This window comes from Megalopta genalis, chromosome 1 (assembly GCF_051020955.1).
Source record: "Megalopta genalis isolate 19385.01 chromosome 1, iyMegGena1_principal, whole genome shotgun sequence".
NCBI classification, from domain to species: Eukaryota; Metazoa; Arthropoda; class Insecta; order Hymenoptera; family Halictidae; genus Megalopta; species Megalopta genalis.
Genome location: NC_135013.1, coordinates 2,094,962 through 2,114,469, shown reverse-complemented (window position 1 = coordinate 2,114,469; position 19,508 = coordinate 2,094,962). Strand labels below are relative to the sequence as shown.

Here is a 19,508-nt window from a genome sequence, read left to right as displayed (position 1 = left end):
ATGTATAACATGTACGATCTTCGACCCTTCATTTTCGTAGATATCCTAAAATACTTTGAAATTCTACCGAATGCAACCTATCCTGTTCACAAACGTGTTGAATAGCTTAGGCCAGGCATGGGCAAGAAGCGAATTTCGCTAAACATTCACCTAAAAAACAACATAGTCTAGCACAGGAAGCAACATAATTGATCTTACTTTATCGATGTAAATATTGAAGTTGTAAATGCAAGTGAAACAATTTTGTTCTTTATTTTTTATTTGTTTTTTTTTATATGTAGAATCAATCTCTTCTCGGTTGTAACACTGATACTGGGACACCCTATATACTATAATATTTATTCTAAAACTGTACAAGAAATCTTAATGATTATATTTCCTTTTCCTTTTTTTCATAAAATCTTAATGATTTTTATACTATAGAAATAGTGTTTTAGTAAATTAAAAATGTCAACTATTTCAAATTGCAACCATTTATACCTTTTAATAGCTTATCTCAGAACTAATTCCATTCTATTAATATAATATCTAATGTTGTATTAAAATTTTGTTGTTTACAATTCTTTGTCATGCACTGCTAAAAAGAATTTCAACATAGAAAACTTTTGCATAAAAGTTGGTCCACTTTGACCGATGATAACTCCATGAAAAATCATTATTGGACGATGATTTTTTTTTTAAATTAAAGCTTGAAATTTCTACTTCAAGATCACGTTTCGCGGTTTCAAGTTAAGTAAAGCACGAGCGGCAACCTCCTCGTGATACACATCGGGTAACGCAAATGCTGCGGCGATACATGACAAGAATGCAAGGGTTACTTTAAAGTGCTGCAACTTCGCGAAAAAAAATCACAGCGACGTTCCGTTTCTTTTAAATTAAAGGGAAAGGATCGAACTTTATTCCACTGTAAACGTCATCTCTGTAAAAAATTTGACGAAGTTCGTGCATTTCATCGAATTTGGCAATATTCGATACGACAAACACGGCTTCACATTTAAATATTTACAGTGGTAAGAGTGCGTTAAACCTAAAATCCAAGAACATAATGTGAAAGTAGAGGTTTCAAGCTTCAATTTAAAAAAAATTCATCATCCTACGATGATTTTTCGCGGAATTGCCGACAGTCAAAGTTGACCAATTTCGATTCAAAATTCGTCTGTTATAATTTATTTTTTAGCAGAGTACCATTCTGATTATCGCTGAAATAAACGAAAGTCGCGATATTAGTATTATAGTATATACAGAGTGCCCCAAGAGTGTCTCACATCCGGAAATGGAATACGTGAGGATTCCTGAGGTCATTCGAAGCAACTTTCTCCTTTACAAAAATTTTCTCCGAAGCATCGTTAACGAGTTATTGACGAAAGACGTTCGGCCAATGAGAGGCGAGCACGGCTGGCGCGAGGCGGCCGAGCTAATCAGCGGCGGCTAGACTGCCACGCGCTAGCAGATCTCGCGCCTCTCATTGGTCATTGTTTTTCGTCAATAACTCGTAAACGATGCATCGGATTGCATTTTCACTAAGGAAAAAGTTCTTTCAAATGACCCGAGGAACCTCTCACTTTCGGATTGCGCGACATCTTTGGGACACCCTGTATACATATATAGTGTTATGTGTTCGATCGGCGCGCATGCCTGGGCTAAGCGTTTCTACTGCTCCCCGTCGAGCGGCCAAGATTTCTTTCTGACTACCCTCTGCTTCCAGAGCCCCCGATCAAATTCTTTTCCAAAGCCAACGGCCGCGCCGAGCTCTAGATCGCCTTCTAGAGAGAGAGCGAGAGAGCGAGAGAGAGAGAAACTAGAAGCGAATATCGCCGCGCGTGAGAAGGGTCCGAGGTTCAGTATCGTCGGCGAACCCATCCCGATCCTCCGGCCGGGTAAAAAATCGCCCCCGACCGTGTAACGTTCCCCTCTCTCTCTCTCACTCCTACCGTCTATTAATTTCGCTCGAACTCAGGGAGATTCGTGGTGAGTCCAGCAGACGGTGAGAGCGAAGAACACCTGCTTACCGATCGCACCGGAGACGCGACCTCGCCGAGTCTCCCGGACACGCCTACCCTGGCCTCGACCGCCCAGACGCCGAGCAGCCCGCCGACACCGAGCGCAGCCTCCGTGCCCAGAATCTCGGAAACGCCGTCTGCTGCCCAGACACCGGGCAGCGCGGGCAGCAGCGATATAGGTACAACTTTCCTGACTGAAATTAACATGGGCAGCATTCGCGACCTTCACAATACACCTAGGTGCTCCATTCCTGGCGGAGAACGAGGTTCGATCTATATGTCCCTTTCTTCCTTTTCGCCTTTTAGACACACGAGCTTTCTGCCGATATATTTAGGCGCGAGCGAAAACGTTCGCGGCGACATCGCGCGGCTTATGCTACTACTACTACTACTACTACTTCTACTACTGGCGGGAGCCTCGGGCCTCGGGCTGGACGATCCGAGCGGATCTGGCTCGATCGCTGCGAGCGAGCCGGTATTCGTCGCTCGCTTTTTTGGCGGCTGATTTCGTCCGAAATGCAGACGCGAAGCATTGTCGTCATCACTCGCCGAAACGAAGCCAAGTTTTCTGGGATAATCGGCCGGAACTAGTAGGAACTCGAAGTACAGTAATTTCTCTGACATTGTCCATTTTTAACATTGTTTACAAGTCGAGGGACAGTGTGGGAGATATTATTGTACTGGGTGAGCCGTTTGGGCACCGCCGGCAAATTCCAAAATGGACGAAACGCGGTGTATCGTGTCAAGAGAGTTGCTATTGACCTACGAGTACCTTCGCTGTTTAGACTGTTCTAGATTTAGATTTAGAAGTGCAGTAATTTCTACCGAAAATGAGAAATTTCGGGTTGCTGTGAATTTCCCTGCGTGGAGCTACAAGGTGCGGTAAATTCTTCCTAATTTTCCATCGGTTTGTAAACAAAAATGGACGATTTGGAAAGAGGAAATACGATTGTTTTTGTTTAAAAGCTGAAGGAAAATTAGGGAGAATTAACTACGTGGTATGTACTAGGTACGTGCCTTCGAATCGCGACAAAAAATTAGAAATAAAAAATTTTTCTAATCTAGCATTACTGTGCATACATGTTAATGTACACCGGCATGCTGGCCGCAGCCTTTTTTCGCCGATCGTCACAAGTTTCTATAAAAAAGAGCCGCGAGGCCCGAAGAATCGCGAAGACTTAATTTTCTTAGATCCGCCAGTTTCAATTCCGACCTCCGAACATTTCCTGGAAAAATTACTGTAGTCCTTGCGCGATGAGGCATCTCCGTGTTTACGTTCCCCCTCTTACTTGCCCCACCGCCGCTAGGTGCCCCACCGCCGGCTATCGGCCGCCGTCGGCGATCTTCGTCACCGTTCTCAGCCAATAGCAGTCGCGTGCTGCGGCAGTGGAGCAGCTAGTAAGAGGAGCAACGTAAACGCAAGGGTGCTGCCTTCTTGCCGCGCGAGGATCATACTACGTTCTCAGCGTTAATTAATTTGTTAATAGGCTCGTCATAGGTGAATTGTGCTGACGCGTAGGATAAAAGTTAAAACCCAGCGAAAGTACTCGAGGGTTAATATCTCGGAAACTTGTTGTCCTAAAGATCCTGAACCGAAATGTTCACTTTGGCGCTCGCATTTATCGTGCTTATTTAGGCGAGATACAATGTCGAAACAGCGGTTTGCAACATTTCGCAGCGTTTCTCGCAGTTTCGCAGCTATATTTCCCGTTCTACTGCTTGGTCATGAGGATTCAAACACTTTCGCTCGCATTTTCGTGCTTACGTAGGCGAAATACGATGCAAAAACATCGATTTGCTGCTACGTTTTATCCAGCGTTTCTCGCAGTTTCACAGCTACACGTCCGATTTTCTGCTCGATCACACGGGGACTCCGGAACTTTGGCTCGCATTTTTGTGCTTATTTAGGCGAAACACAATGTCAAAACAGCGATTTGCTACGTTTCCGACCGTTTCCCGCCGATTTACGGCCACACGTGTTGCGTTTCTCTGCTCGGTTATGAGGATTCCGACACTTTGGCTCGCATTTTTGTGCTCGTTTAACCCTCGTACGTCGCATCATATTCACAATTGCATTATCGACGATATTTAGAACAATTCTGAACTTTATCCGGCGATTTTTCCAAAACATATTTTGCAAGATATTTCCTGCAGACTTATCAACCTTTTCGATGTTCTTAATGTAACAACAATTTATTTTATTTAATCGCCGAAAATTGAATAATCAAGTGAACGATTCAAGTACTCCGGGTGATAATTGACCCAGCCACCGCCTCGCGAGGGTTAAACCAAGCGCAATGCGAAAACGACGATTTGCAACGTTTCTCGGCGTATTTTACCAAATCGACCACCCATTCACCCTCATCGCTCGTGTCCCCACATAATTTCAGTTCGTTACGACGAATGTGGTCTCGCGCACCGTACCAGCAGCACAAATTTGAATTTGCATAAAAACTCGGTCGTCGGAAATTCAGTTCGTAGCGTTTCTCGTGTCCACTTCACGTAAGTAGAAGTTCGCGGCTTTTATGCGGGCACAGAGCATGGGGGTCGCTCACGTTGGTACGGCCTCGAACGTTATTTTCTCAGAAATAGCATACAGGGTGTCCCAAAAATGTCTTGCAATCCGAAAGTAGGGGATTCCTGAGGTGATTTGAAGCAACTTTTTCCTTAGCGAAAATGCAATCCGTGGCTTCGTTTACGAGTTATTAACGAAAAACAGACCAATCAGAGGCGAGATCATTTGGCGCGAGACGGCCGAGCCAATGAGCGGAACTGGGCTCCGCGCGCTCGTTGGCTGGGTCGCCGCGCGTCAGCCGAGCTCGCCTCTTATTGGTCAGCGTTTTTCGTTAATAACTCGTAAACGAAGCCTCGGAGGAAATTTTCGCAAAGGAAAAAGTTGCTTCAAATGACCTCGGGAACCTCCCATTTCCGGATTGCGAGACATTTTCGTGACACCCTGTATACAGTCGCCTCGGAAAGTACGTTAACGCCTTTTCAAACGATATAACTTCTTTCAAATTAGTCCAAAGGACTTGAATATTTCTGAGACGTTAGATCGACTAGTTTTCTTTGAAACGAATATACAAAAAGTGTTTAAATTGCAATCGATTGGGATGATAAAAAAATTAAAAAGTGGTTTTTCCAACTTTTTTATCTGAACGAAAATGTAAAAAATGCATTTTCTAGATCACGGTAACTTACAAATGTGTTGAAAATTTCATCGAAATCGTTCCATGCATAATCAACCTGCAGCCACTGAAATACATACCAAAAAGTTGAAAAAAAACATCATTTTTAAAATATTTTTATCATTCCATTCAATCGCGATCTAACAGATCATACCAGAGAAAAATAGTCGGTCTAACGTCTCAAAAAGATTCAAGACCTTTGGACCAATTTTAAAAAAGTTATTTCGTTTGATAAAGGCGTTAACGTACTTTCCGAGGCGACTGTACGTAGAAGAAACAACACGTAATTTAGACGTGTATCGATGAGAGAATGACAACGCCGTCGTTCACACTGATTTAATCGCAGGAAGGAGATCGAGAGAGTGGTTAACTACTAGCGAGCCGGAGGCATCCGGCGGGGATCAGTACAGCCACCACCTGACGATCGGGCCTCACGGGGGCGTAGACTGGGTCCGAAGATTGGGCCTCGAACCCGGCGGCAGGAAATCCAGCGACTCCGAAATCAGCGGAGCCGGGAGCGTCAACGGAAGGACGGACAAGCTTCCGCATCTTCATCGATCAACCGACTGCATCGTCTCGAAAGAGCTCGCTTCATCGTCGGATAGCGACCTCCTCAGGTGTGCATTTTACGCACATCTTTGGTAAAACCATCGTCATCTTTTCCAGACAATTACAGATTAAACCTAAACGGCAGCTGTACAGGGTATTCCGTAATTACGTTAACACGCGGAAAGGGTTGATTCTTGAGGTCATTTGAAGCAACTTTTTCCTTTATAAGAATTTTCTCCGACGCACCGTTAACGAGTTATTAACGAAAAAGCGGTGACCAATGAGAGGCGAGGCGGCTCAGCCAACGAGCGCACCTCTCATTGGTCAGTGTTTTTCGTTAATAACTCGTAAACGAAGCCGCGGATTGCATTTTCGCTAAGGAAAAAGTTTCTTCGAATGACCTTAGGAATCAGTCCTTCCCAGGTGTTAACATAATTACGGGACATCTTGCATATTTAATAGCACTGAAGAACGGTATAACTTTCTTTCAAACCGAACTAAACAACTGAAATTTTTGTTTAGAATCGACCACGAGCAATGGATCATTATTTTAGCAGGCTAAATTTTCAGACATCTTATCGAACTTCTTATTCGACCTAGTACGAGTAGCTAGTATCTGAACCAGGCTCCTAGAAAGCTAGAATTTAGATAGAACCGTAGAGGTCTAATGGAAATTTCCTTAGCCGAGATCGTGCATCGAAGACCCCTAGACAGATAGAAAGATATATTAGGCCGAGTCATAAACAATAACCTTAATCATTACCTTAATTAATAACCATAAATAATAACCTAAACCATAACCTCCGATGCAGTCAGATAGAATCTATTATATAATATAATATCTTTCTATAATATATATATCTATAGAATCTATTATATAATATATAAATATTGTTCGCGTCTACCAACTACGAGTCACCTGGCCAAACGAGTTGTTGCTTTCACTATATAGATAAGAGTTTCAAATAAATAAAATAAAAAAAAACAAAAAGAAACAAAGATATATATCTGATAAAAAAACGGAGGTTATTTATATGACTCCGTCTAATAGATCCTCACGGTTCACCGGCAAAGGTATCCCAAAACGAATGAACTCTTTGGTTTAAAGGTCGGCCCCGCCGTGGACGATGGCGCACAGGAACCAGAAGTTCCGCTTCTCCCCGGACAGGGAAAGGGAACGAGAGAAAGCAGAGAAACAGCAGTACCATCATCACCATCAGCAACAACAGCAACAGCAGCTGCAACAACAGCAGCAACAGCAGCAGCAACAACAACAACAGCAGCAGCAGCACCACCAGCAACAGCAGCAGCAGCATCATCATCAACGGGAGAGCCACGACAGCCATAGACAGCACACGTCCCACTATTCCGAGAGGGACAAGGACTCGAGCGGCCGGTCGGACTCGAGCAAAACCAGCCAAGAGGAGGAGAAGCCGAACAAGGAGGATCAGGAGGCGAAGAAGACCCGGGTGAAGCAGAGCCTGATGAAGAGGGCGAGATCCGTCGCGATTTTCTCGTTGAAGCTGAAGGAACGGCGAGCGAGAGAGGCCGAGCTGAAGGCGAAGGAGGCCGAGAAGGAGGCCAGATGGCAGCAGCCGCAGTCATGCGTCGGTGGCGAACTCTCCTGCATCCCCATAGACAAGCTTATATCCGTGGATGACATCGCAGCCATGGAACTACGCAGACTTAACCATTAGCCGCTTTCTCTCACCTTCCCCTTTCCCCTTTTCCGTTCCGTTTCGTTTCCACAGGCTACGTAGAAACATTCGTCTGCGCCAGTGATACTCTCGCTATACGATACGAATGTTGCTCTATCGCGACACCGAACCTTCGATCTTCGCTAAAACCGCTCGAAAAAGATAACCACCAACCGACGCAATTCGCGAAACACGCGCGCGACGGATTCGTAACGAGTTACAGTAATGTCTCCCTTACTGACGCTCAGATTACAGTAATGTCTCCCTTACTGACGCTCAGATTGTCCACTAAAATGGACAATTTCGGAAGAGGAGATACGATTATTCGAGCCTTGCAGCTCATTTTTATAGTTGTTGACAATTCGTAACTATAACAAATGAACCGCAAGGATCGAATAATCCGTATCTTCTCTTCCCAAATTGTCCATTTTTGTGGACAATCTGAGCGTCAATTAGAGAGACATTACTGTACATATTTGGCTCGCGCGACGCGCCTGAGGACGCAACGTTTACGGGCGGCTTTTAACACGTTCAACGTTCGATCAGATTCTCTGCGATTCGTCGAATACCGTTGATAGACTGCGAATCATTCTGCGAAATGAAACCTGTTGTCCGGCGTCCATTGTGAAAGACGGAAGAAAAATGTATGTGTCTTCTTTTAATAATTTTTATAATCTAACGAGAAGATAACAACGTTACGAAAATTTTCTAACGCGTTTACATTTCGTTATTTGTTTCTGGTAATTTTTATCATAAATGCGCATAAAATCCGCGGTCCATTCGTTGACCTTGATCGATTTTAATCACCGCTGGCATTGCACGTTCTTCAGCGCGTGTTACGCTTCGTTGAATTTCATCGAACCGTCGTTTAAGCATTGAAATTTTCACGCTGAACGTAAACGCGACCCTCAAAATCGCTCGTTTCACATTTTTCTCTTTGAAAATTGCTGAAATTACGGAGACGCTATCGTAGGAATCGCTGCTACGTAACTTCGATGGTTCCCGTTCTTACGAAGCGTTGTACATTGAATGTTTCGTTCAAAACTAATCAGGAGTGTCCGATGAGTATTGCAGAATTTTTTCTAGATTTTTTTAACAGCCTGAAACAATGAAACGCAAGGTCGGGGAATAAAATGGCCGACAGCGAAAAACCATAATGCCGACGGTGGGTCGATCCATTCACATGGATTGTCACGCACTTCTGTTCAATGATTCGTTCTTAGCGGAATGGAGATGCGATTAAGAAATTGGTTGTACTCGAGAATTTCAGAAGTACTCTCTAATTGACGCCTTATGGTTCATTTTTATAGTCGCGAATTGTCAACAACTATAAAAACGAGCTGCGAGGCTTGAATAATGGTATCTCGTCTTCTCAAATTGTCCATTTTTGTGCACAATCTAAGCGTCAGTTAGGGAGACATTACTGTATAGAATCTGCAGCATTGATATACAGTAATGTCTCCCTTACTGACGCTCAAATTGTGTACAAAAATGGGAAGAGAAGATACGATTATTCGAGCCTTGCAGCTCGTTTTTATAGCTGTTGACAATTCGTAGCTATAAAAAATGAACCGCAAGGATCGAATAATCGTATCCTCTCTACCTAAATTGTCCATTTTCGTAGACAATCTGAGCGTCAATTAGGGAGACATTACTGTAACATCGACGTGTTAACGGAAGCCCGTAACTTCGGATTGCTTGCGAATCTACCTCCGAACGAACGCGAACATTTCGATTAATTGGAACTCGTATTAATAACAAATTGGCCGGTGATCGATACGAAATTCTATGCTTGCTATGTGTCTATCGATCCCCTCGAAATTCTTCTCTGTGTAAGAAAAGCGCAAAACGTAAAAAAAAAAAGAAAAAAGAAACGTGAAACGATCTCCGACGTATCGATAAACAAAATGTTTTCTATGAATTTTTATTGATGTTTTAAACGAGTATCATTTGCGTACGCGAATCGCGCGCACCGGAACGCACGTGATTGTGAAACCATGAAAAACCGTTTGAAACGAAAAACAGGCGACGTGATACGCAAGAGAGAAAGAGGGAGAGGGGGGGGGGGAAGAAAGAAAAAAATGAAAGAAAGAAGAGAGCACATCAATGAGGAAGAACAAAGAAACGGCGCACAAACGTAAATTGAGACGTTGCAGACTTTTAGACGTCGTTCTATAGAAAAACCAGTTTAGCGTATCCATCCTAAAGAGTCACAATTTTGGTAGATTAGTCGGTACCACGGTATCGTAGTCTATAAACTGCGAGAAGGTTCGTGCCGTCGGCGCTACGTGACCGATTATTTTCGCGATCGATTTCGTTTGGAATTTAATGAGACGTGAACGGAATTATTACGGAACAACAAACGTGCCGATATTCGATCAGTTGCGCCCAAACCGACAGCCGACAACGGCGTTTTCTATTTTACCACCGATCCTCGAGCGAATCAATTTCTGTACTCGAAGGCAATTATTTTCTTCCCGCGTATTTCTCACGTTCCGTTCCGTTCCGTTGCCATCCAGTTGGCTATGTACTTCTCACCCGCGCATTTGTGTTTTCGCAAAGATCGAACTTAACAATGACACGCGGTAGAGACAACCGCCTGTACTATCGAAGCAATGATAATTAAAACTTCCGAATGAAACTTGCCGCGAAGCAGGCACCCGTCTTGCCGATTACCACGCCTATCGGCAGTGCGAGAGTCGACAAGACGAGATGAACAACAGGTCGAAAACGATGCAAAACGATCAAGCGATGCAGGAGAGAGGTTATGTCAAGGTGCAAAGAGGAAGCAGCGCGCGCGTCACACGCGTCAGGTCGGAGACCGGCCGCGACGAACGCGTGAGACACACTGTTACGACATTTGTAAAGTATAATAAACAACCGATGCTAAATAGAGGCAGTCGACCGGAATATTGATCCGTTACGGGACAGGAACGGTATCAGAGATCCCGTTGTTGTTGCTGAAGTATAAGTTGTTACTTAATGTTACCTAGATGTTTATGGGTTAACGAACTTTTGCTAAATAGATCTCTTCGGAAGTCTCTACTACAAGTATAAACACGGTGCACCGCAGTTCATACATAAATACTTACGTACACGTAACACTGTTCACACACGAGACACGCGCGCGCGCGCGCGCAAACACACCACAAAAGCGCGCCAAACACCGACACGCGCGCACGACGAACGAGTCGATCGTAGCACTGTACACACGTAAACGAGAAAATTACGATTACATATACACCGTTTCGGTTTGACCTATTTGTTTTCTTTTCTTTTTGGGAAAGAAGAGAACGGCGAGGCGAAAATTATCGGGAAGAAGGAGAAACATAATACGGTTCTGTTGACAAAGCGACACATTGTAGGAACCGTTTTTGTATATAGCGAATTGTTTAACGAGCCACGCGTATAGATTTGGTTCCATGGCCTAGCTGACGTCCCCGTCCGCAGCTGAAGTAGCGTGTTAGTCGTTTACTGAGGCACTTTCTTACGTTCGAACTTTTTAACGACCATCACCATGACTAGCTAGCGATTAGACGCCGCGACGACGTTTGAGCACTGTTCAAGCAAAAACCAGTATTTTGCATCGTACTGTAGCGTGCCCTTTGGGAACCGCGAGACTAGAATCCGCGAAGTCGATAGTTTAGTCGCTTTTCGTAAGGCGAGGTTTTAAAAATGTCAGCGGAACGCATCTATGTTTGTTAGATGTTTTGTATAAAACAGGAACTGAGCCAATAAAAACATTCTACGAACGAACGACATTTTCTTTTCACGCCCTGTGTCCGCAATTAATTTGATCTGTTTAAAAAGAGAGGCGCGAAAATGGTGACCTCTGATTGGTCGGAAATTCAAACGGTTACTCCAGGAGGCTCTGGTACACCGCTACCAGTGCAACGGAAAAACGACATTCCCCGTAGCTAAATCCAATCTGGGCAAAATCGCATAGAATACCCGATAGTAACCCATTTTCACATTAAAATGATTTATTAACTTCGAAGTATTAATTGTACGAGACGATTTGTACATATCTCGGTGCAAAAGAACAGCGTGTCCCAAAGATGTCTCGCAATCCGAGAATGGGAGGTTCTTGAGGTAATTTGAAGTAAGTTTGTCCTTGGCGAAAATGCAACCCACGGCTTTGTTTACGAGTTATTAACGAAAAAGAGTGACCAAGTCATTCGGCCGCCAAGCGCTAGGCGAGCTCGCTTCTCATTGGTCAGTGTTTTTCGTTAATAACTCGTAAACAAAGCGGCAGATTGCATTTTCGTGAAGGAAAAAGACATTTTTGGGACACCCCGTATATCGAATTCTGTCAAAGGACATTAAAGCAAAACTTTAACCTTACCTATGAAAATGCCGGGATTCTGCGAAAAATAACAACATCAGACTTCTGATCATGTTATCACTGACAATTTGTTACTGTAACTTACAACATTTAAATCAATTTTGTCTAAAAGCAAATTATTCTCCACTCACTAATAACACGTGCAATCTTTACGAACTTCCAAGGGATACTGATGGACAATGGACAGCCCCCCCTCCTCTCCAACACACGATTAATCGGTGATTTTTTTGTGCGACGGCGACACCGCGAATTAGTTTTGTTTTACGGATGGGTGGATCTGAGAGGTTAGAAACAGTTATAAACATTCAAATATTATTCAAAAATAAAAACTGTTAAAAATGTTACAGCACGATTGATCTAACAAGCCGTGATGATAATTATTTGTCGCAAATATCTAGCATTAGTTTAAAGATTGAGATAAATTTCAAACTTTCGTAAAACGTTCGCATTATTTTAGATAAAACTAGTTTCTACTAACTAGAAAGTTCTTTCACTTATAAAGCTAAATAAATGGCACTTGATCGCCTAACGACTTTAGTGAAATTGATAGCAAGGCATGTGCAATCCTTGTCTGTAATGTAACACGATATCTCGATTTAATGTTTTGTTGCTTCGTGGACGCTTTCATCACAGCGTTTTGGACAGACTCTGGGACAGAAAAATGAGTTAACTGTAGCAAGAAACGCATCAATTAGTATCGACCGTTATTATCCCCCCAAGTTTAAAAATCAAATGCGGCGCCAAAATCGGCAGATAACAATAGTCGTTTCAAAAGTTAACATCAAAACGAAAATAGATTTAGTGAAATGAAATAGGTTATTTATTCATAGAATTCCTTAACTACGTTGGTTTAATTCACGTCACGACGGTAATTATTCTTAAACAGTGTACTCGATATAGGATATAATTCATAGATAACGGTACATGTTGTAAACACAATTCAATTCCAATGCACTGATGCGCAGAATCGTAGTGTAGCAGACACCTCCGGACGTGAGTGTGTCTCGTTGAGGTGAAAATGCTGCGTTCTATTATGTTTTCGCGTAAGTTTTCCTACAATAGATTTGAACCATTTACAATATCATCCATCGAGTGAAATTACGAATTGATAAATTAGCGTAATAATTCCATATTCGTTGTGGTCGATTCTTCATGAATGTGTGTATGTGTTCCATAGATACTTCATCGTGATACTACTTTGTGCCGAATCCTATATAACAGTTTGTATTGCATAAGATGTGCTTGTTCAAACAAGTCAATCTAACATTATGGTTCTTGTCGGTTGACATGAACTGTTGCATCAAGTTGCATTGCAACATGTTTCATAACCTCCAGAATTAGAATGAACTGATCACGGAAATAAAAAGAAAAAACAATGCTTCTATGTAATTGATCCTTCTAAGTGCTACAATAATTTGTACTTGATATATGACATAAGAAAAAACATTTTTTTGTTAATTCTACCGACATTTTAAATCTACAACAATATCCTTTGAATTTTCAGCCATTGTGAATCAGGGCTTATTGTCCCTGATTCCCAAAAATGCAGCTCTTTCAGGATGTCCTGCAGCTTTAACGTCTCAAACTAGGAATATGGCCGATATTAAGCTACCAGAAAAACAGAAAAGGAAACCTTACAGCCCTTTCCAAGATACCAAAGGCATAGGAGAATATGCAGTGGCCAGAATAGATGATCTTTTGAACTGGGGGCGTAAGGGTTCATTATGGCCGATGACATTTGGTTTGGCTTGCTGCGCAGTCGAAATGATGCACATTGCTGCACCCAGATACGATATGGACAGATATGGGGTGGTATTCAGAGCATCTCCAAGACAGTCTGATGTTATCATTGTTGCTGGTACTTTGACAAATAAAATGGCTCCAGCTTTGAGGAGAATATATGATCAAATGCCCGAACCACGATGGGTCATTTCAATGGGAAGCTGTGCCAATGGTGGAGGCTATTATCATTACAGTTATTCTGTTGTCAGAGGATGCGATAGAATTATACCTGTGGACATATACGTGCCAGGTAATACATTTAATATATATATATGTATATCCAAGTGTGTATTTGTCTATTGATAGATTGTAACCATATTTGTACATGTAATGACACTTTAGGATGTCCCCCAACTGCAGAAGCTTTGATGTATGGTGTATTGCAGCTACAGAAGAAAGTTAAGAATATGAAGACAATGCAATTGTGGTATAGAAAATAATGTGTAGGTACCTGAACTCTGTAGCAATCTATGTATAAAGATTTGTGTTATTAAAGTATGAAATGTAATTAAGGTAAACCACTGTAATTATAAATTGGTTTCTCTAGTAACTGAAAGTGATAATTAACATATTTTTACGCATTTATAGGTCATACAAATTCCTGAAAAATAAAGGTATTCATCTCTTATGCAAACTGTTATCATTTTTAACCACAGTTGAGTTTTGAATAAAAAACTTGGAAACTAACTTTCATCACAAGAATGCGTATAAAAAATAATAAAACATTCTTACAGACATGTAATTAATTATATTCTCATTATTTTATTCTTTATTATTTTCACTATTTAAAATATGTACAATTTCTTAATTTAAACAAAGCAAAGAGTTAGGCAGAACATCTTTGCCATTCAGCTTACCACATATTAAGGCCCCTTTATTTTTTCTTCTTTATATATTGCTCTATCTAATACTAATTACGATTCTGTTTATTTTAATTGTACATTACATACATACGTTGCTTAATAAAAACACATCAACTGATACGCACCACGCATACGATAGGTACGGTACTTCTGTAAAAAAGAAAAGCCAACCTGCAACCTATTGTATCTATTACTCCATTATATCCATGTACAAGAGTACACTTTTTATGAACGTATATGTCTATAATGTCCACAGCCCGAACTTAAACGCCTACTTTGGTCATTTAAGAGCATAGTATGCTGAAAATATAATCGTTATTCTATTTACCATTTTTCTTTTTCCAATGATGCATAAAAGTTTTCAATTCAATACAAATTTGACTTTTGATGATTATTTTCTTGCTTAGATATAAATCGATCACAATTTAATACTACAACAGATTAGATTTAAATTGTTGCAACGGCCAACTAAGCAGACATTATGTAAATATAAAAATGTATAGGAATTCTAAATTTAAAAAAGTATGCGAATGAAGTCAAGGAGTAATCATAAAATACTAATGTTACGTTTCGTTTTATTATGTCCTATGCCTGCAGCATCACATATGGACGAATTTGTTTTCTAGAGAGCAAATGATATGTAAAAGAATGAAATTCAGCCAAACGTATTGTGTCCTTTCTCGTGGAACGTCATTAACACTTCTTGGCGTACTTTTAATACGCCTCTCGATACAAACATAAGTGATAATGCATACTCATAACCCTTGTTACTATCTTTACAGCATAAATTAAACTTAAGCTTGGTTTCGAAAAGTCTTTGTGCGGTGGTATAACCATTACATCAAAGAAACGTCTAATTCCCATTCAACGTGTGCTGATTCGACAATCTCGGCATCAATGTTGTCGTCTTTTTTTTCATTTTTTTTTGCTTCTCTTGGTTCGCAGGTATACAATTACAAAAGAAGAAAACAAAGTTCAAGATAATTTACAATATACAAAATAATAAAATATATCAAAGTTCTATACATATGTTCATCTCTTGCATATCCTCTGTGACGTAGAAAACAACTACAGTAAATTGTTTGTACAAATCTATGTATAATATAGAATCTTTATGAAACTTCGCAAATAAAACTCTGTGATTCATAGTGTCCTTGAAAAGGTTCGAATAATAATTAGCGAGTCTGGATATTTATCGATATCCATAGCAAATTAAATTAATTATCTCCCATTCTAATCGCAATTCCACTTACTACTCTTTTGCGGTACGATAAACAATTTCATTAATTTCCACGTAACAGAGCTCCGGCTCTTGACGTTGTTCAATTTATCGGTACCTCCAGCCTTTTTTTATTATTATTCCTTTTGTAATTTAACAATAAAATTGTACAAACCTAGCACATGTCTGTGCTCCGCCAAAATATGTTACACGTTTCAAATTACACTCATTAAATGTAGAAATTTTGAATAATATTAAAGAATGGCTTGTGATGTGGAAGGTGGTGGATTGCTTGGTAAGGCTGGCACTGTCCCGTCAGTCCACTGTATGAGAGAGTGCTCACCCATTTGTGTGCTTTGAAAATGATCTTTCAACAACGTTTGCGAAAAATTACAATGCATTTGATACGCCTCACTTTCACGATTCGGATCTCCGCAAATTCTATAAAGATCTGCAATCAGAAAAATCGTGGTCAATATTTTCATGCTCTAATTTATAAAAATATGATACACGTATATTTTCCAATTAAATCCGCTAAAACAAGCGCTCACCTTTCAGGATAGCAGTAGCCCATAATTGTACATGAACATCAGGTATTTTAGAAGCTAACTGCATCGCTGGTGTCACCATATTCATAGATTCTCTGCTATTTCCTAAAGAAAGAAATATATGTCCTAAAAGTACAAGACTACACGACGTAAGTCTGTTCAAATCTTCAGAATTCGCCATTTTCAATGTTTCACGGAGATATCTCCTGAAAATAAATTAACAAATTTCGACGATTAAGATAATTGGTATAACAACAAATTACTAGTTGCAGCATTATGTTTAAATTCTTACTTTGCTTCGTTGTATCTAGCTCCAAAAAACGCTTGAAGTCCTTGTACGTAGTACGCTGCTGCTCTTAAAGAATGCGAATGAGATGGCAAAGATTCGGGATTTATTCGTTCTAGCAAAGCACCTAGTTCATTATCTCTTTTAGTTCTGAGGTATACTATTGCCAGATTTAAATTCGCGAACGTCCAAAGCTCTCTTTCTTGTGACGTCTAAAGAAAATAATCAGCTATAAATTATTCCATAAACAACAAATAAAATGGTTTTACTTATATTTATAATTTTACCCTGAGAGCTGCTGTAAACTGTGCTTCTGCAGCCTCCATACAATTCATCGACATTGCATACAATCCTAATAAAGCATGTAATTGCGGCCTATGACCTTGAAGTAACCTTGGCTGGGTTCTACAAAGTTGACACGCTTGAGAAATTTCTGCTAGAGCTACACTTTTATTTCCCATTACAAGTCGACACATCACTATATGTTCCAATAGCATTAATTGAAAAACGGAGAGTATAGGTTTGTTATCAGCACCTGTAAAAAAAGCACGATTATTGCATTCAATTTGAAATTACAGTGGAACATTAAGACACATTTACGCTGTATTTACTTTTGAGTTTCTCAATTTGAGTTAACGCTTTATCCGTATATTTTTGAGCTTTGTCCATGTAACCGGCTTGCATCGAATGCATAACTGTTACTAAATATACCAAAACGTATAAATGGTCCTTTGGCATCCATATAAACATATCTCCAATGTTTGAACCTGTAACTATTTCGTCGGCTGGCCAACTAGGAGACATTATAGTCTGTATACTCTGTTGTAATTGTTTCAGACAAGGCTTAACACTTTTCACCTGTCGAAAATGATAATAGGATTTACAAAAATCAAATGTTTCTGTTAAGAAAGACAACGTAACAATGCTTCTTACTCACCTGGCCTGCCATTAAGTAATGACAAACTTGAAGTACCAAAAAATATACTTTTAAATATTCTTTCTGATGTGGGCTACCCTGCCAATTTTCTACATGATGGCCTGCCGAATTTAAGAGAGGATGAACTTCAGTAAATTTTTTGTCTATTAATAATAGCATACATCTGCTCAATAAGAACAGAACTCTTGTATAACTTGCATTGCTAATATGAGAGTAATCAACACCTACAGCAAGCAAACTACTTGCTGCAACAAAATCTTTTTCCGATGCGTGTATTTGCTAAAACAAACGATATAAGGTCAATTTTAATTCGAGTTACCTTGTAAATTTGCTCAAAATTATGTATTACTTACTGCAAGTTGGAAAATAAGTCTGCAATGCCAATATACATTGTGCTGAGAAAGTTCTATAGCTTTCCTTAATATTGGCTTACTGAGATTTGGTTGTTGTTGTTGTTCATACAGTTCCGCGACTACACTTGCTGCTTCGAACTTAACATCATCGAAGGTGTTTATGTTTTGACTTAAACGCCACTGAAATTCAATGTAAACTGTTAAACGATCCGGACTATTTGTATCGTGGTATAATTATCTGCTATTTCAGTAATGTCACTGACACATCAATGTGATTCTAATCGTTCTGCGTTACATTACCGACAGTACCAAAATAAAAAGAAAGGTTAGAATCGCCGCAAACAGAACTACGGTTATTCGCAAAGAGATACACGGTAATAATTACAGACAACACCGAAGAATGCTAAATATACGTAGTTATAATACAATTAATATTGAGACTGACCGCTTGTTCTAAATGAGACCGCGCCAAATCGATGTTTTTGGTATGCGTAAGGAGGATGTTACCAAGCTGAAGATGAGTACGCGCTTCGACCCTTGGGGGTGGTTTAAAATTGAAAACCGCTTGCAAGCACTGTATACACGACTTGATATTCGGCGGATTTGACGTTCGAAAGTTTTCTGCTAGTCCTAATAACGACAGATACCAAGCGTCCTGCGAAGACGCCATTTTGACATTTCACAAGCAAAATCTCCAACCGTGATAACACACGGTCACTGGTTTCTAACCAACAACTAAAGAACTCCCGCCACCAAACACAATAAAAACTGTATCACTGCTCCAAACGTAGTAGCCGTGGTCACGACACGATTTACAATTTCGCGGTGTCCTGTCGAATACGTTTCCCCTGGAAACCGCTATGTTGCGTAATGTTTACATATATATGTACATGCAACACGACATTTTCTACATTATTGGTTCGCATTTTTTACGCATGTACATTAAGCTTTCTCGTTAGTAGTAAACGCGAACCGTAAACATCACACGAATAAACCAATTTTCATGATCCACGACGTTGTCCATTTTAATACGAATTTTTATTAATAACGAGAAAAACTGCATTCGATGGAATCGTTATGTATCATCGTATCGGATATAGGTAACTGAACCATTTGGTAGATGTTTCTCTGACCTGGGAGAGGGTAGATTTGAAATGAAATCTAACGAAATATGAACACTGCATCGAGTAAACAAATAAAATGTGATCAAATAATTGCACTTCATTAAATCGTCTTAATTGTGCCGCGGAAATTATGTACACATAGGAATATGTACAAATACACAATTCTACTACGACGAATTGAATCGTGCTAAATTCGTTCAATGGCGCCGCTACTATGAGCGCCACGTTTGAAATTCAAAGATAAGTTCTTTGCTATACAATTAATAAAATAACAATTTTAAGGGGCTCTGCTATGTATGTAATCCTATTCATGATTTTTCTTGGCGATTTGGAAGACACCGCTCGGCGATATCTAGCCTGGGAAGGGGAACTGGCAGCTTGGTTGTTTTTAAATTTCATGAAATGTGGAAAAAGAGCAAATAAAACTAATTGCAGGACAGTAATGGGCGCGTTATTTAAGATATTGTTCAATGAAATAGGGGGCAATCGTTGAGTCGGTATAACATATAATTGTTTGGAAGCAATTCAAACTAAAATAGGAACGATAAGGAACAATTAAAAAACAATTGTTTACGATATTCTACTATATCATCGACTAATTTCGCGTGTATCGTCGG

General features: G+C 40.3%; 4 protein-coding genes across 13 annotated transcripts in view; 2 read left to right on the top strand and 2 right to left on the bottom strand.

The window, feature by feature from the left end:
* The window catches only part of wwk (anoctamin 8 white walker), a 60,326-nt gene extending 49,140 nt beyond the window's left edge, over positions 1–11,186 (top strand). For 3 of the 6 annotated variants that reach the window (XM_076518613.1, XM_076518603.1, XM_033472568.2), the window contains 3 exons: positions 1,958–2,266; positions 5,535–5,805; positions 6,846–11,186. In XM_076518613.1, the coding sequence (XP_076374728.1) occupies positions 1,958–2,266; positions 5,535–5,805; positions 6,846–7,434 (1,169 nt within the window). In that variant the 3' untranslated portion in view covers positions 7,435–11,186. The remainder of the gene's footprint in view (positions 1–1,957; positions 2,267–5,534; positions 5,806–6,845) is intronic. The other 3 variants (XM_076518612.1, XM_076518607.1, XM_033472569.2) reach the window with 3 other exon arrangements.
* Positions 1–11,930, bottom strand: part of LOC117221546 (uncharacterized) — a 182,147-nt gene extending 170,217 nt beyond the window's left edge. For all 3 annotated transcript variants that reach the window (XR_013032685.1, XM_076518692.1, XM_076518699.1), the window contains exon 1: positions 11,780–11,930. Coding sequence is in view for 2 of the 3 variants with exons in the window: in XM_076518692.1 (XP_076374807.1) it covers positions 11,780–11,832 (53 nt within the window). In the remaining variant the exon portion in view is untranslated. The remainder of the gene's footprint in view (positions 1–11,779) is intronic.
* Positions 11,931–12,663: 733 nt separating this feature from the next.
* Positions 12,664–14,189, top strand: LOC117221542 (NADH-quinone oxidoreductase subunit B 2). 3 transcript variants are annotated; one of them, XM_033472580.2, is made up of 4 exons: positions 12,664–12,822; positions 13,284–13,811; positions 13,904–14,004; positions 14,150–14,189. In XM_033472580.2, the coding sequence occupies exons 1-3, from the start codon at positions 12,798–12,800 to the stop codon at positions 13,999–14,001; spliced, it is 651 nt and encodes a 216-aa protein (XP_033328471.2). In that variant the 5' UTR covers positions 12,664–12,797; the 3' UTR covers positions 14,002–14,004; positions 14,150–14,189. The 3 variants fall into 3 exon arrangements, with proteins under 3 accessions (XP_033328471.2, XP_033328470.2, XP_033328472.2); XM_033472579.2 differs by lacking the exon at positions 14,150–14,189 and having other exon boundaries at positions 13,904–14,079; XM_033472581.2 differs by lacking the exons at positions 12,664–12,822; positions 14,150–14,189 and adding an exon at positions 12,990–13,164 and having other exon boundaries at positions 13,904–14,079.
* A 114-nt stretch (positions 14,190–14,303) lies between these two features.
* On the bottom strand, positions 14,304–19,071 carry Mau2 (Mau2 sister chromatid cohesion factor). The gene is made up of 8 exons (XM_033472578.2): positions 18,213–19,071; positions 17,768–17,947; positions 17,415–17,693; positions 17,089–17,335; positions 16,765–17,012; positions 16,484–16,689; positions 16,195–16,397; positions 14,304–16,094 (listed from the first exon to the last, which is right to left on the bottom strand). Exons 1-8 carry the CDS (start codon positions 18,435–18,437, stop codon positions 15,898–15,900), a joined length of 1,785 nt encoding a protein of 594 aa, XP_033328469.1. The 5' UTR covers positions 18,438–19,071; the 3' UTR covers positions 14,304–15,897.
* Positions 19,072–19,508: the final 437 nt, after the last annotated feature.